Source organism: Ammospiza caudacuta, chromosome 6 (genome assembly GCF_027887145.1).
Source record: "Ammospiza caudacuta isolate bAmmCau1 chromosome 6, bAmmCau1.pri, whole genome shotgun sequence".
In the NCBI taxonomy this organism is placed as follows: domain Eukaryota; kingdom Metazoa; phylum Chordata; class Aves; order Passeriformes; family Passerellidae; genus Ammospiza; species Ammospiza caudacuta.
Genome location: NC_080598.1, coordinates 29,457,174 through 29,474,753, shown reverse-complemented (window position 1 = coordinate 29,474,753; position 17,580 = coordinate 29,457,174). Strand labels below are relative to the sequence as shown.

The 17,580-nt window shown below is 38.7% G+C and overlaps 1 protein-coding gene across 1 annotated transcript in view; it reads left to right on the top strand.

The window, feature by feature from the left end:
• Window positions 1-17,580, top strand: part of SPTBN5 (spectrin beta, non-erythrocytic 5) — a 90,470-nt gene that overhangs the window by 23,829 nt on the left and 49,061 nt on the right. Inside the window, exons 22-33 of the mRNA XM_058807858.1 lie at window positions 97-323; window positions 840-1,026; window positions 2,168-2,368; window positions 3,401-3,517; window positions 4,085-4,248; window positions 5,992-6,124; window positions 6,975-7,120; window positions 8,302-8,416; window positions 10,309-10,419; window positions 11,561-11,740; window positions 15,667-15,870; window positions 17,108-17,257. Coding sequence (XP_058663841.1) covers window positions 97-323; window positions 840-1,026; window positions 2,168-2,368; window positions 3,401-3,517; window positions 4,085-4,248; window positions 5,992-6,124; window positions 6,975-7,120; window positions 8,302-8,416; window positions 10,309-10,419; window positions 11,561-11,740; window positions 15,667-15,870; window positions 17,108-17,257 — 1,935 coding nt within the window. The remainder of the gene's footprint in view (window positions 1-96; window positions 324-839; window positions 1,027-2,167; window positions 2,369-3,400; window positions 3,518-4,084; window positions 4,249-5,991; window positions 6,125-6,974; window positions 7,121-8,301; window positions 8,417-10,308; window positions 10,420-11,560; window positions 11,741-15,666; window positions 15,871-17,107; window positions 17,258-17,580) is intronic.

Below are 17,580 nucleotides of genomic sequence, written 5' to 3'. Positions count from 1 at the left end.
TTTAAAAATTGTGCCCAGGAAGCTGTCATAAGAGGGAGTGAGTGACAGAAAGTGTTGAAAGGACAGTATGAGTGTGCTGTAATCTTTTCCTGGCAGGATGCCAAAAAGAAGATAGAAAAAATTGAGAAAGTTCTTCAGGAATCTGAGACAGGCCATGATTTGCGCTCGAGCCGTGATCTACTCAAGCAGCACAGACAGCTGGAAAATGAGACACGTGAGCTGGCAGAGAAAATGAATGCCATTGTATCTCATGCAAGGAAAATGGCCACCAATCACTTTGACTCCCAGAGGATTCTGGATGAAACACAGAAATATCTGAAAAGGTACAGTGTCCCTCTGTTTTTTGTTCCCGTCCACGTCTTGTGACAAATAGCATTTTTTATTCTACCTTCTAAAAAATTCTCTTGGTTGATTAAGTTTAACCCATACTCAGGTAAGATTTTTCCTTCCAGCTGGACCTGATCTGTACCTACACAGCTGCTTGTTGACCCTGACTGAACATTGCTCCTTGCCAGCTGCACTCCTCCTCTAGTCCCTTTCTTATCCCTACTTCATCCACTGCTTTGTAAGAGGTACAGTGATCCAGCATTCAATACATCACAGGACAAACCTAGGACTTTAAAGGTGTAAATAATTTTTTCTCTGCTTACATTTAGCGGTATCATATAGGTCTGCTTGCCAAGGAATCCTTGTATGTGCAGCAACTACTAAACATTGAAATTTAATTGCAAAGAAGTGTCCAGTGCTTCAAAATCTCCATGATGGTGTTGTCGTCCAATTCCCTTGGCAGAATGAGGATAAAGCTTTGTTTTAACATGTATTTAATGGATGACCCCTAGGTTTGAGTCTTTGCAAGCGCCTCTTTATGAGAGGCATAAGTTGCTGGAAGCTGCTGTGGATCTTTATGAGTTCTACCATTATCATGACATGGAACTGAACTGGATCAATGAGCGCTTGCCTATTGCCCATTCCACCAACTGCGGAAAATCCTTGGATGCGGCTCAAAACCTGTTGCAAAAGCACAAGGTACCTCCTTTATTCAAGTCTTTTATAGTGTGGTAACCCACTGCACTTCACCTCAGCCTACAAACCTGCACCCACCCCTGCACAGTCAAAGCATTCAATGAGTACATTCACTGATTCCATCTCTGGTCCAGATAAAATGGTTCAGTTGGATCGACACCAATCAGCAGAGTGGTGATGATTTTCAGAGCAAATACAACATTCCTGTGAGAAGTGCAAAATTTGTCGTATTATGGAGAATTATTAATGTGAGAAATTGTAGAGCTCTTCCCATTAAAAAAGGATTAAAAAAACTAGTGCATTTGACACTACATGGAAAAGAGTAAACAAAATAAAACTATTGTAGTTTTCTGGTTATGGCTTCATTATAAATTGTATATTGAAGTTTGTGGATGCTGGATTTTCTAGGAGAGCATATAATGGGCATTTAGCAATTATCTTAAATCTCTACAGATTTTACAATGGTCTGGACAAGCTACAGCCACTGTATTTATAAGGACAGGTTAATATTAATTTCTGGGGAATTTGATTCTTTGTAGCAGTTCCTCACAGCCAGAGTGGTACCTCAGCTGTCCTGCACCACAAGCAATGCTGGATTTTGTGGCACCTTAATCCCAAATTTCATGAGAACATTTATAAGACTGGTGGGGAGGATTTATGGAGCAGTAGTCTGATAGTTTTCATGGTACTGATGACAGCGTCTCTCTTTCCATCATCCTCCATCCACTTCATCATCTTGGATATTTTATTTTTGCATCACCAGCTCAACATTTTTTTCTGATTCCACCATCTTTTTGTCTCAGCCTGTGATCTGCTCCTGCTCCCAAATCTCCCTGGCTGCTGGACAGGGGAAGGGGCAGGAGCATGGTAAAGAGAGGGCTTTGGTGCAGGGAAGTTAGGGGATGTGTGCTGCTTCCTTACACACCCTTCCCTCGTCCCTCGATGGCAGTACCGAGAGCAGAGCATTATGTGTGGGGGCTGGCACCACTGACCAAGGCTGCAGGAATAAGACAGTCCTGGTGTCCTCTTGCTGTACTCTGCCCACTGTCATCAGCTGCCAGTTTTGCTTAGGATTAGGAGCACGTAGAATTTACTTGTCCTCACATATCCTTTATTCTTAATTTTTCTTTTCCCTCATTCCCAGGAACTGCAGGCAGAAGTGAATGCCCACAAACAGCAAGTCCAGCGGGTCCTGGATAAAGGAAAGGCAATGATTGTAGACCAGCACCCATCAGCTCAGAAAATAAGTGAGAAATGCCAGGAGCTTCTGACTGCCTGGCAGGGCTTGGAGACATCCTCTGAGGAAAGGATGAAGCAGCTGCAGCACTCAGTTGGCTTCCAGGAGGTACAAATTAAAGCAAAGAGCTTGCACAGTAGCTTCTTCAGATGAACAAGAGAACCAAAATGTTATAGTGAATAAAAATCCAGCTTTGCTGGGACTGGTATTCTCTCCAGCTGCTGGAGGCCAGACTCATGGGAACAGAGGTCTGGACTGCCCAGCTGAATGCAGACCCACTCTCCACCTGCTGCCCTACAGGTTCCCTTGGGTTCTATACCCATCCCATACAGCTATGCACAGAACACACATTTCTCCCAGTAGTAGCTCCTTTCTCTGTGTCTTTACACAGTCTCAGGCTTCAACTTATTGATGTAATGAATCCTGAACTGGCCCTTCATGCTGGAGAATTATGAAATGGAAATCAGAAAAGAGAGGATTTCTTGTGCTATCCATTCTTTACCTGTTCCATGCAACAATTTTCCAGGCAATAAAATGATACTGAGGAACAGATATTCTCAAATACTCTCAGATACTCTCCGAACAAGTTAGGGAGTTTGACTTTATTCTTTTCAGTAGGCTTCTGGACCTTCATGCTTATTCTGTTTAAAAAAATAAAACTAAAAATGGCATGCAAATATTTATATTGATAATCCAAATTTTCTGTCATCAGTGGGTCCTTTAGGAGTTCAGTTACTCAGGTGGTACATGCAGTTTTGTAGAAATAAACAGCATTTGCATGGAGTTCACAGCCCCAGTTAAAGTTTGTTCCATTCGATCATCTGGCCTTTATTTCCTCTATATATGAACACACTTGTCAGGACTGTAGACTTTATGAAGCCTGATTCTTACAGTGATTTGAACTTCTCAGGCAGAGGAAGGAGAAATGTCCCGCTGATATTATACACTTAGTTATCTTGCACTGAAGTCTTCCATCTGTGATCTCTTAATTATTTTATGATTTCACAGAGAACAGTGAATTAAATAAAACATTACAGTAAGCCTTACAGTGCACCATCTATTTAGAATTTATTAGGTAAGAAAAAAATGTCATTAATGTTTTGAAAGTGGAAGCTTATTTGTTTTCTCTTTAACTGATAGTTTTTAATGAATACATCAGACCTGGAGGCTTGGATAGCAGAAAAATATCCACTCGTGACAAGCAAGGACTATGGTAAAGATGAAGATGGAACACTGAAACTCATCAAGAAACATAAGGTATTTCACTGCCTAAATTCTGTGGGCTAGCCTGATCTTTTGGTCCCTCTGCAGTCATAAAATTGTTTGTCTTATTGGTAGTTGAATGCCCAGCTATCTACAATGTTTTGCATTGATAAATGTCTACATATGAATAGATTGATAGAAGAGATCAGTGCAGTTTACTAACTTGGTTGGTGAAATGTAGTTTGGGGGAAAAGGCGGATAGTGAATATTCTCATATTCCTCTGAGGCCAAATCTGACTATCTGCTTTTCAGTTTCAGCAGATGTGTGCAGAAGCCTTGTAATTTTTTCCTAAAATCAAAGATACAGATAAAGTATTAATCCAGGAATACTTTACCTAATATTCCATCAGGGAATTCTAATTGTCTTTATTCATTTAATTGGTTTGAATTTCTGTACAATTTTTTTTAATGTTGCTAGAAAATACTCTGAAATTATTCAGGTCTTGGAAATGTCCCATCCTTCCCAAAAATATTTCTTTTTCAGTCACTGCACCCTAGGCTGTTCGCAGGCAGTGGCTATCTCGGACAACTGGCTCTCAATTCACTGTTTTGCTTTGTCAGGCACTGGAGCATGAGATTGCCATTTACCAAGATTTGTTGAAAGAACTGAGTGAAAGTGCCCAAACTCTTCCTCTTGTGGGCTCCATCCAGTGCATTGAGGTTGATGCACCAAAGGAACAAGTTCATTCAAGGCTCCAGGAGCTGCAGGAGCTAGCAGCAGCAAGGTATAAACCAGAACTCCCCCTTGGATCCTAGATGAGATTCAAAGCCCACTGAAATCCATAAAGGATATCTCCAGTTACGTCACTGGAATTTATATTCATTATATTATAAATAAGTAATTCATTATAGTTATAATATTGTTCTTGTTATCAATTTTATTTTACTTCTACATTTTATAATTAAATTATATTATCTCCTCTTTTTTCAATTATATTTAGGAAATTGCTTGTTTCTATATTGTAATTCTGTGCATTTATGAGCTTTTCATTTTACTGAACATGATTTCTACAATTTATTCAAGGAGTTTTGCTACATATTAAGGATTTGATATCTACCAATTTCCTCTTTATTCATCCTCTTGTAAAATGACTTCAGGTGCCAGATTCTGGCTTTCATTTGTGGTATTTAGAACCTGCTATCAATTGGAAAAAATGTTTTTAGAATGTTCCCTTAATGTTACTTTAAAATTGCTCGATTTTTACATATCATAAGAGACACAATAATGAATTCACTTATTTATGTACCCAGTGACTGTGCTAGTATAGGAAGGCTTTTATTCTTGAATGATTCTTTACTTTTAATTTCACTTTCTTTCAGTTATTATTACATTAAGATATTTACAACAGGAACAGTTGGCTTGTACAAAGGATTTTAACACTTACAGTTTTTTTTCAGAAAGAAAAAAATGTCTGAACAACTTTGATTTTTCCCCCACAAAAATTTCACTCAGAAAAGGAAGAGGATTCTGCAAGCAGAATAACAAATAAATTAATCTGAATACTAGAAAAATTAAACCTAAAGAAAATGCTGGTATTTTACCTTTTATTTTTAACCTTGTTTGCAGTTGAAGAAGTAAAAGCATCTATAGAAAAACCTGTGACTGAAAATTTCAGGAAAAGAAATAATCTAGAAATATCAAAACACTTCTGTGTGTTGAACACAGAAATGTTTTCATTTTTCTAAATGTTAACCTGTGTCTTGTGGCATCTTATTGGTGCTCTGGTTTGCACCTCTCATCTGCATTCTCCTTGGGCTGGACTCTTAACAAGTTACATCTCTTGTGATGAACATTTGTGACTCAAACTGGGAAGCCAGATTCTTCTTTTCTGCAATATTTGCACAATGGCAGGCTGATAGATGGAAAATTGATTTTTTTTTTTTTTTTTTTTTTTTTTTTTTTTTTTTTTTTTTTTTTTTTGCTGTGGAAGCCCTGTAATGTCTCTGGCTGAATTATAAAGTAATCTAGATCATTGGAAATATGTAACAGATTGGAGCAATTCTGCCGAACAGGCAATATGAGAATTGCATGCAAAGGCTTTCCTAGCATCTGCTTTCCTGATGCTCATTTTCACATATTTCCTTCTCATTTTCACAAGTAATTCAATTATCTTTAGAAAGACAGATCAGGACAGATCTGGAAAAAAATAAAGGGGATTCTTTCTCATGGAAATAAAAAAACCCGGCAAAAGCAATAACAAACCCCAGGCAAAATCAAAAACAGAGCAGAAAAAGAGTTCAGATAGGCACAGTACCCTTCTGGGAAATTCAGCTCATGAGACGAGCATGACCTGTCTGACAGCTGTCATCCTACAATCATCATTTCCAAATCTGAGAAATAATCAGCTCTTTCATTACAGAGAATGAATTTTGATGGTGAGAGGTTTTGGGGATTCATTGGAAGAAAGTAACTGATAGCCCTTCTCTTCTATTATTAATTATATTATCTTGTCTCCTTCCCCCAACAGAGGGAAGAAGCTCGATGAAACTCTTCTCTTGCATGAGTTTCTACAAGAATACGAAGATCTGGAAGACTGGATCACTCAGCAGAAACAAACAGCCAGCTCTAAAGACTATGGAAATGATTATGAACACGTTTTGGTGAGTTTTTTGAGTAGCAGATTAAAAAATCAAATAAACTGTATGTAGTGAGACTGTAAACAGATACTAAGATTGTCCTTGAAAACTTAAAAGATAAAGTAAGAAGTAAGTATAAATACCTGGAAGATGGTTGGGTGAAGAAAAGGGTGAAGTGGATGGGAAGGACTGAAGAACAGGCAGATTGCATCCTGTTACCATGAGGTCTGAGCTGTCTGAAACAACTGCATGCTAAAATGTCTACACCTTCAGAGAGCAAATCTTTTCTATTTTTAATAAGTAGATATTTCAGTATGGTACCCATTTAGGATTTTTTTTTCTTTTTTTTTTTTTCTTTTTAATTGTGATTGCTGATATACAGACCTCTCACATGGCATAGAAACCAATCTAATGTCAGCCTGCTACAAATCACTGCAATGTCAGTCTGTTAGAAATCACTACAATTCACCTGTTCATCTTAACTTTTATAATATTTATTATTTATTTCAAAATAGCTTGTCTTAAACCTGAAAATCAGACTACATTATCCATTTACAGCACTGAATACGCATTTGCATTCATTAAGTAAAAGCACATAATTTTATAATTTAAATTCATTGCACACAGCTTATTTCTGTCCCCAGTAACCATGTTTATGCCTCCCATCTGCATCACAAACCTCATGTTTCGCTAAGAGTTTGAAGCTTCTCATGGTCTTTGAAAGTAGAATCCAGTCATTCTCTGAAGTTTCTCTACCTCTAAGTATTATCAGCTTATTACATGTTTTACGGCTGTGTTCTGATGAGCAGGTATGTTTGGAAAAAGAGAGCACTCAAAAGGGGTTTTCTCTTTATTCTTGTTTTCTCTTCTAAAGCAACTTTGTGCCAAATACGATGCATTCCGACATCAGTTGGAAGCAGCTGGGAAAAGAGTTGTGGCTTTCCAGCAGCTGGCAGACAACTTGCTGAGCCAAGGGTATTCTGAGTCCTGGGAAATTCGGCAGATGCAGAAACAACTAAGGTAGGAGCCTTCTGTTAGGTCTAAAATGCTTTGTCCTTTCCACCTGCTCTCAAGGAGGAGGAAGTAACAAGAAACTAGGAAGGGGTAAGGCATGTCCTCCTGATTCTCTAATTGCAAACTATGTCGTTTGCTCACACAGAGTTGCTTCCAGCCTCATTTAAAAATAAACATAATACTTGCTGTTCTGGCTTTTTGTAAATTGCTTTGAAGGTGTTTTACAAGGTGAACTTCCTTTGCCCTTTGAAAGAGGATCACCAGATGAAAGGCTCAGAGTTTAGATGCTTTTTATTGCTCCTTTTTTTTCGCGTTTGAATCCCATCACTGCACTGCAGAGTAACATTGAGATGCTCTGAACTTCTTAGTTCTGGCATCAGTCCAAACTGGCCCAAAGGAGAAGTGGGTCTCAGGCAGCTGTGGTCACCACAATATAAGAGAGTTATTAAGCTATTAGTGAGTGTCCAAAGGACACGCTGTGAGGATGATGAAGGGCCTTGAGGGGAAGCTCCTCATATGAGGAGTGGCTGAGGTCACTTGGTCTGTTCAGTCTGGAGAAGACTGAAGGAAGACCTCACTGCAGTCTGCAACTTCCTTGGGAGGGAAAGATGAGGGGCAGAGGTTGATCTCTTCTCTGTGACAACCAATGACAGGACCAAGGAAATGGCCTGAAGCTGAATCAAGGGAAGCTTAAGTTGGATATTAGGAAAAGGTTTTTTACCCAGAGAGTGGTTGGGCACTGGAACAGGCTCCCCAGGGATGCAGTCACATCACCCTGAGTTCAAGAAATGTTTGGACGAGGCTATCAGATGCATGGTGTGATTCTTGGGGTGTTCTGTGCAGGGCTAGGAGTTGGATTTTAATGATTCTTGTGGGTCTTTCCCAACTCAAGATATTCTATGATTATATGCTTGGTACTCCAAGTACTGCATATAAAACCTGAAAAGTGCAATTGAGGGGGGAACTCTTAAGTAGGACCATTTCTTTAAGTTCCTGGAGCAAACAGGAGGACAGAGTAGGGTAAGAGACACGCTGCCATTCAGAGAATAACTCCAACAGAATTTAAAGGCAGGAATTAAAAACTAAGCAAGAACAGGTTCTATTTTCAGTATTTCTTTAGACATTTGGTCTCCTTTACTGCTAGTTTAAGTGTTTTACATTGTTCTTTTCCCCATTTTACCTTGAAGGAACTCTTGGGAGGAACTGTTGGAAATGACCAGATCACGAGGTGAGCAGCTGAGAGATGCTGAGGCGATTCACAAGTGTTACCAAGATCTGACAGATGCTCTGGCCCATATTGAGGTAAAAAATTCATAGGAAAATCTCATATAATGCAAACTTTATTTCAGCTTTTTTTTGGTGGAATATTCTTATGATTCTCAGCATTCTTACTGCTGACTTCAAATCCTGGGTAAATCTTTGACACGTGACTGGTTACCTTATGAGAATCACTGGTGAAACAAGGTGGAGCTGGAGTTGCTGATCTGTGGGGAAAGCTGAGAAGATCAGGGTTTGCACTAAGGTGCCTCACAGTGCAATGCATACAGTGATGTAGTTTGCAGTCATCAGGCCTAAGAAACTACTGTCCCACCATGGTGGTTCTTTGTACACTGTTGTAGTTTCATGTGTGCTGAAGAACTCTCCTCTGAAAAAGGCATTTGTTTGGATTACAGTGACCATTAGCCTGGAAAGTTGTCAGGCAATCGTGATCTGAAGCGAAAAGCTGAGCCAAAAATATTTTCCTCTCATTCCAGTGCCCAGTACTGGCAATAATTTCAAACTGTCCCAGCATGAAAACTAGGGGGAGAAGTCTCCCGAAAAAAAAATCTTCAGCCTTCTGTTTTATCTGAACATCCTGAAGAATTTCACAGAGAAACCACATCCTTGCTGTAATGAGAGGTGTGGTTTCCCTAACGCAGATGTTTACAGGAGGCAGTGATCCAAGGGGTTCCACTGTTTGCAAGGCAACAGGGCTTTGTTTGGTTACATGTGATGAATTTTCTACTTGTTTGTGCTGCCAGAGGCTGCCCTATTCAACCATGTTATTCCTGTTTTCTTCCCCTGTCATGAAGAGAAAATCAAACACAATATTTCACTATTTACTATTTATTGTGAAAAGCTGGGCTTTTCACAATATAAATAAGCACCTGGTGCTTATTTAACTTCAATGATGAAGTAGTTAATGATGAGACAGTGACAAGTAAGGGTTCAAAAACACTTCACAGACCAGCTGTTGGTTTACCCCCATGCTGAGTTTGGTCCAGGCAACCACTACACCCTTCTTGCATTGCATCTTGTTAATAGCTTCACACCAGGGAGGGAGAGCAGTCATCTCATCCATCCCTTCCTGTGTACCCTGGTCAGAAGCCCACCAAGGAAAGCTGTTCTCAGAGGAACATAGTACTAGAAGACCTTGCTTAAGTCACCAGCTCCAGTGCCATCACAGTACAGGCAACTACAACATGCATCTCCTTCTATAGCACCTTACCAAAACACACTGCTGGTGTCCCAAACTAGCCTGTGATTCTGTTGCAGAAATGCAGTTCTTCAATGGTAAGAAATGTTCTGCTAATTTTCCCTAAACTGACCTGGAACAAATTTCTAATAATTTTAGTGACAGTGAAGTTGTCCAGCTGAAATGCCTTTTCATTTTGCATAATTTCCAATGCATGTCTGGGTAACAACTACAACCATTCAGAACCTTTGCTGAATTAAAAAAATGTTTACATTTCCATTTATGTAGTGGTCCCTCCATTTCTCTCATCTTTACAGTAATTTTTCTTGTGCATATATAACCAAAATTATATCTAAAGATGGTTCACAGGAAGAATGGACTGAAACTGTTGCTTGTTAATGCTGCTTTTAAGAATTCACTGTCCCTGCAGTAGGTACTCAAGACTGATTCCCAACACAAAGCCTGTAAGAAGTTTTCTTGTATTGTCTGATCAAGGAAAGACACAAACCTTCATTTCTAACAGTCCATTTGAATAGTTTAGCCATTAGGATATTTAAAAGTGAGTTACTAGGAGAGATTTTTCTGGCTTTGTTTTATCTATCATAGTTGAGTGACTCAGAATGTCCTCAACTGTGTAGTATCAGTTAGAGTACCCAATATAATTTTATGTATGCTTTTGATGAGTTTTGCTTGGAAACAGGAAAAAAACCCAAAGCTTTCTCTGATTTCTTATTTCCAGGAGAAATCCAAAAGTATTCCAGATGATGTTGCCAAGGACATGAGAGGTGTCCAAACCCAGCTCCGGAACCATGTGGCCTTGGAGCACGAGCTCTCTGGGAATGAGCAGCAGGTAATGGCAGTCATTTGTGGTCTTCAATGTGTAGCCAAAGTTCAGCTTTCCAAGAAAAGCATAATAATAATAATTTGGTATTGTGAACCAAATTATTACTGTCTCTCACAGAAAGCCTGGAAATCTCTAGTGATTTTCCTTCATTTTCTGGGGTTTTTATATAGTCAAGGTCTGATGGCAGTGATAAGGTAGGTAATTAAAACTTATCAAATAAGATGCATACTGTAATAACTACTGACAGTAGTTCAATATGACCATTGAAGTGATTCACAGGAATATTTTTGATCATGGTTTGAAATGTATGATTATGCCAGGCTTTGTGATATGCTTATTTTCTTCTTCAAAGGGTTTCAAGTGATTACAAAGAAAAATCCAAAATCAGTTTTATGTGCAGACAAAATTAATATTGGTACAAATTGGATTGTGAGAAAAAGGATGGTGCTCACAATACAAATATGTAAATGTCATGTAAATAAATGTAAATGTTACAAATACGTAAAATTTTATAAGAACCTGTACCTTGTATATGGGAGACTTGATTGGCTTCAACAAACTATTGAAACCAGCATGAGTTTTCACTCTTGTATAATATGTGTAATAGTATACAATAGTATATACAGTGTAAAACACAGCATGAGTTATACTGAGATTACTGAAGTTATCCCAGTGTTACTTATCAGCGGCCTCAAATATTTTGGCCTTGGGGTAGTAACATTAGAATTGATCCCATCAGCTTCTCATTACTTTTAAGAGTAAAAAAGCATGAGACATGCATGAAGAGAATGTAGTCACAGTTAAGCTATATAGTCAATAAAGAAAAAATTTTTTTGCTATTACTTGCATTATAATAGTAATTATAATACTACTTTCATTGTTCATATAATAAATGATGTAGTAAAAAAGGGAAAACAAATCTGCCTCTGAAAAATCACTTGTGATGAGCCTTGACAAACACTGGATGTCACTATTACTCCATACAAAAGACATTATAGAAGTTTTTGTTTAATACAAGAAGAGTTAAGTCAGAAAATGGTGTATTTTCGTGTACAGAAAAGATAGCCCTTATCAGAACTTCTCTAATATTAGCAGGATCTCCATGATGCTCTCCTTCTTACCCTCTTCTTTCGCCCCCTGTGCACAGCTGCAGGAGCTGATCCACGCTGCTGACCAGGTGCTGCCCCATTGCTCCAGGAAGCAGGTGGAAGACCTGAAGGCAAAGCAGCAGGCAGTAGTGGCCAACTGGAAGGCCCTGAAGTCCAAAGTGGAGCAGCGCAGGAGACTCCTGGAACAAGCCCACAAGCTCTATGAGTTTCAGGCACATGTAAGCACTTCTGCCCTTTGTCCCTCACTACTCAGGGAAGGTTGCCTGCAGTGGGTGTGAATCAGAGGTTCACTTCCAAGCTGGTAAAAGGCTGCAAGTGCTCTCTGTGTTATCAATCAAGCATTTAGTGCTCATAGATATTTAGAAAGGCATTAGAGGATAAGGGTCTTTTCTATAGGATAAGGATTTTTTTACCTTCTGTAGGAATAGAAGCTTCCATGCAGAGGTGTAAGGAATAATTGTCAGCTGTCAGAAGCAGTCACCGCTTTGCAGAATAGCAGTAATCTTTTCAAAGTCTTTGCAATTTCCACTGAGTAAGAGTGACAAAAAGAGATGTTACTGTCCCATTTAGAATGCATAAAAGTTTGTTCTCTCTCTCTCAGGGCATGCAATAACCCTTGGTTCACTTACGGCACGTATCAAATACAACTCACTGATTTTTGCACTAACCTCTCAAGCTGCTCAGACAGGGACACGGATATATCAGCATAGCATCAAAATCAGCAATGCACAGCTGCTTTTTCTCCAAAGAACTCAGCAGGTCACTGAGCTGTGATTTGCCATGGAGTACTCTGCAAACGTCAATAGTCTCAGTGAAGGCACTTGAGCTACCCCACTGCAGATCAGTAGATTATTGCTGCAAGCACTGCAGGTGCTAAACCAGCGAGAGTACCCCCTTACATCATGAAAGGAGTTGCTAATGTAGATTTCAAGAATGCATTTACATTTTTTTATTCTTCAACTGTTCCAAGTGTAACTATCGTGTCAATTCAAGATACTTCTGGTAGTTCACGTTCTGCTTCCATTTTTAGTGGGGAAGCAGAGAGTGTCCAGGTTATGTTCACCTGAAAAAAACTAGCTGCAAGTTTATGTTAGGGCTGTGATCTGGGATCAAGACCACAACAAAGTGTACATGGTTGGTTTTTTTAACATGAGAGGCATCTGCATATTCAATTAATCCGCTTTAAGTCTAAGTGTTTAAATTAGCCTTACCTGTCTTATTTTATACAAAGAAATGTTATATGGTTAGAGATAAAGGATGTTTATGGTAGTTTGGGGGCTTTGAGGGTATGGTTTGTTTTTCAACTGCTACAAGTTCCATTATCATGTGCAGAACTGTTGATGGGGAAAATTAGTGTGATTCTCCTGGTGTAGGTGAAAAGTTCATTTGCCCACTGTCTTTCTAACAGTATCTAGGACTCATAGAATGAACAAGGCAATGTAGAATGTACAATTTTAGAATGTATTTTTCTATCATATATATTGGATTCTTGAAGTCTTCGGCCTGGAGGCATTTTCATCAGGAGGTGGATCTTGGTGGATTTGACCATTAAAATGTAGTCACTCAGAGTTCACTTCTTTATTGATTTACTTCATAACTTACATCATAGATTTAGCTTTTGACTTCAGATAAAAAATTTTAAGTTGTCCCCATCCTGTGGGAGTGTTAGTCTAATTTTTATTGCTGGAATGATGCAAAACACCTTTGGTTTGAATTTTGTCTGAAATGTGTGATGCAGCCTGTGGTCTGAATGACAAATCTATAGTTCATGTCTTGCTCTGCCAGTGTGTCCTTTGATCTTCATGACTCTTGACATCATTAAACAAAATGACAAAGCCATGTGACCATATTCTCAGTGATGTGTCTAGATGGCACTATGCCTCAGACAACTCCCTCTGTCTCTGATGTCAGGCTGATGGCAAAAAGTATTCCCAGTCCTCTCAATTTTCACCTCCTTATGTGACAGTAATTCCTGATGAAGTGAAGTGCCGGTTCTGCAATTTGGTAAGCCTGTCTTGCTGCCCAGATGGGACAAGGCAGGATTATGCAGACATGGCTATATAACCGTAAAAATTTCAGAAACTCTACAGTAGGTAAGAACAGCTTTGCTGCAGAATATTGCCCAAACTACTGAAGGCAAAGAGGCAACTTTGCCTTTCCTCTTTCAGCTGTGCCAAGAGGTGCACAAATTTAATGTTAGTCATAGCTGCTCAGAGTACCTTTTCCATTATATTGTTCATTTGCCATCCACAGGGCCTTTTCATTTAAAAATCATCCACAGATAAAGTGAAACAAACAAACAAAAAAATCAATTTCTATAAAATGAGAATTCTGCACCATCATCTAGTGTATCTCCTTACACCCCAGCAAGTACAATTTTAATGTGATGAAGTAGCAGAGCTGAACCTGACAACACACAGCACAGCAGAGGGCTTCAGATCTTCCACGGAACTTTGTCAGGGAAGATGAGTGTAGACACAGACTCAAAGTATTTCTGAATGATCTGAGGCCCTTACTGTGAAGTTTGTGCTAGGATCTGCAAAATCAGAGTCAGGCTCTGCTCAGGAGTTTCCTGCAGACTGATGCCTACTCTATCCTTAAATATTGCTGGCAGTGGTAGTCCAGTAACCTCTTATTGGCTCCTGACTCGTTCCATTGCATTATATATCCTGAGGCTTATGGACTTTTTCCTAATGCTTAGCTCAAAAATCTCAGGGAGTTTTAGACATTTGCAGTGCCAAGTGCAATGTCAGTGTCTACAGTGACACCCAGCTGGGTGAAGGAATTAGTTCTACAAATGGAAATTATGCCAACAAGTGTGCACTACCATGGGCCCCTTTAAAAGGACCACAGTCTTTTTAAAGAGTCATTTAGTAGCTGTGTTCACTGGCTTTAAAAAAGCAGTATCTTGGCTTTAAAGGCTAAAGTCAAGACCCCAGATTGGCCAGTTTCAATTTTGTGGTGCTTTTCTGAATTTTTTTCCTGGCTGTCTTTACAAGATTTTCATTATAGGAACAGAAATCTATGGGTAGAATGGAGCAGCCAAGAATCTATTTCCATTACATATTTTCCTTCAGTGAAAAAGCCAGCAACCATTTAAAAGATAAACAAAAAATTTATTTTCTGCAATAAAAGAGAATTTTTCTTCAGCACTTACTATAAATAACAGTACTTTAAAATAAATGTTATAAACCTGAAAGACCATTTACTACCTAAAAATTGAATAAACTAATCCAGACATAGCTAAACTATAACCAATTTTAATCACCATAGATAATCCCTTGTATATCACTCACAGTCCTAGTTTTTACCTACTGACATAAGAGCAAAACTCCTCCTGCAGATTCAAATAAGATGCCTGAAGTAAGAGACTGTTGAAGTATAGAATCAAATGGAGAAAAAGACATACAGAGAACAACAAATTATTTTTACTTGTACAGTTTTCTTCAATCACAATTTTAAAATAAACCTCAGGGATTTGTTTTAGCATTTCCATGCTCATAATTGCTTCACACATTTTGAGTTATTGCAAATATATTTATTGGTTCATCAGATTTTGAAAGTAAGCTGCATGGCATACTTGTTCCTCCCAATCTCAGTCCTATACTTCTACATACATAATATGCTTATGCAATTTATTCTGACCTGTGATTTACCCTTTTCCCAGTTCTATTAGAGTGCATTTGTTTTTTTCCTGAAAATTCTCATTCTCATTTTAGAATATGTGCATAATCTAATTTTCCAATAGGCTTGTATAAGCAGAAGTTTTCACAGAAATGTAAGATGACCTAACAATGACCATATAAACATAGGTTTATCCTTTATGAGGGAATAACATCAGAAAATACTTTAATAAAGATGGATTAAAGGGCAATAAATGATATCCTGCTGCCACTGATATGATATGACAGTTTGATTATGATATTATAAATCATGTAACACAGTATATAGGAATTCCTGTAGTCGTGTTGTCCATCGTTATAAAATTCATAGAAATACTGCAAGCACTAATGAAATATTTTATTTATCTATTATTTTATTACCTATTATTCACTTAAAGTTGAAGAGTCAGCCTTAGATTTTTCCTACCTGCTAACCTGAGTTTGAGCCCTAACCTGAATTTTCATATTTTGTGGGGTTCCAGGTGTGGGACTATTTCTTATGGACAGCAGAAATCATAAGGGAAATGAGAGCCAAGGAGTCTATTCGGGACATATCTACCAGCAGCCTGAGACTCACCCAGCATCAGCAGCTGCTGGCAGAGATCGAGGCACGAGAGGAGAAGTACAGTCACGTTGTACAGCTAGGACAGTCCCTCTTGCAAGATGAGGAAATGCCATCAAAAGAGGTAATGGAAACTCCTCTGAGCTCAGTCATACATATTCAGCACTGCACCCCAAGGTAACTATGATTCTGTATTTTATCACACTGTGAGATACAAGTCACATACTCACTTGTCCCTGTGCATGACCTACATTTGCCTCGGTATGTGACCTATCTTGGGCACAAAAACATCTGCTTCATTTCTAACTCCAGCAGCAGGTGTGTAGAGGCATTTCCTAAAGGCCCCCGCAGCAAATCTCGACTTTTTCAAGAATTTCACCATGTTCTGAGCCACAGAGTCAACTCTACAAACTTCCCAAACTGGATTTTCAAACAAGTGCTACACTTTGTATTACAGTGGTATACCTACGCCAGGACAGTCTGGACAAAATCCTGTCAACCAAAGAATGAAAACACTCAAACATTTGAGAGAGTTTAAAGATTGATTGAAACATTTTCTGTAGAAAAACATTACACTAGAAAATACACTAGTAAAATACACTCCCTGGAAATGAAAGATTTAAATCAAAATGTCAGTTTACTCAAGAGAAATCACTTCTAAGATTCTCACAGCATTTATTTCTTTTCCAGTACCTACCAGCTCATTTCTCCCCTGATAATTCATTAACATGTCTGTTGAATACCTTCAGAAAAATGCAGAGTTTGTGCAAGTTACTCTCCCATCTCACCAAGCTATTTCCTGAAAATTTGCTGAATATGAATTGCACTGTATGACTATGGTAGCTAGAAATCTTGCTGACTTTAAAGTTCTTTGCCTGCAGGAAAAAAAATCATTCATAGAAGGCATGTGGATATACAGTGTTAGAAAGCTGAATAAAGTCTAGCCTTGTGGCATGAATTCACTGACTAGAAAATTATGCTATGTTGATAATTGTTATTTTAATATCTATCATATAAAAGTTTGAAGTTCTATAATAGCACTCTTAATGCTTAAAGATAATGAAGAATTAGGATCTGATGCTAGAAGTCACACTTGAGAAACAGTTACCTTTCTTTGCTTTTGGTTTGGACTGCTCTAAGAAGCACTTCTCCATTGCAGAAATGAGGCACCTTTGATTATCTCTGTGCCCAAACAGAAGTGCTAGAACTTGTTCTAGTTGTTTGGGGTTTTTTTCTGTTTAATAATTTTCTGCCATTTAAAGGCATTATCCACCACTCCACTTAATCCTCTCTTCTGTCAACTTACCCAGATCATGGGATATAAAGACCAACACAAGTTTTTAACTGGGATTTTTTTTCAGATTCAGCAGAAGCTGCAGGCTTTGTTGGAAGAGAAGAAAAATGTGTACAATGCATGGAGACAGAAGAAGGAGTGGCTGGAGAAAACACACCAAGAACAAATGCTCTACAAGGATTGGGATCACCTTGACATGCTCCTGAACTCACAGGAGGTGAGCAAATTATAAACTTGAAACAAGCAGCTAAAACCTTCAAGCATGTAAACTCTTTCAAACTAAAAATGCCACTAGTGTTCACCTACAGCTTGAAATCCCTGTGCCTGTGTATAGAAAAGACAGTCTCTTATTGGTGTTGTTTGTGTTGTAGTATCACTTGGAGACTGTAGCAATGTGCAAGAAGCCTTCCTTTCTCATTGGGGCTGAGGTGTGAAACAGAAACAAGTAGATGATCCTTACCTGAAAGATAATTCACTGCAAATACACCTAAGAGGGAACATATGAGCATCACAACAGAAGAGGGAGACAAGAGTCCAATA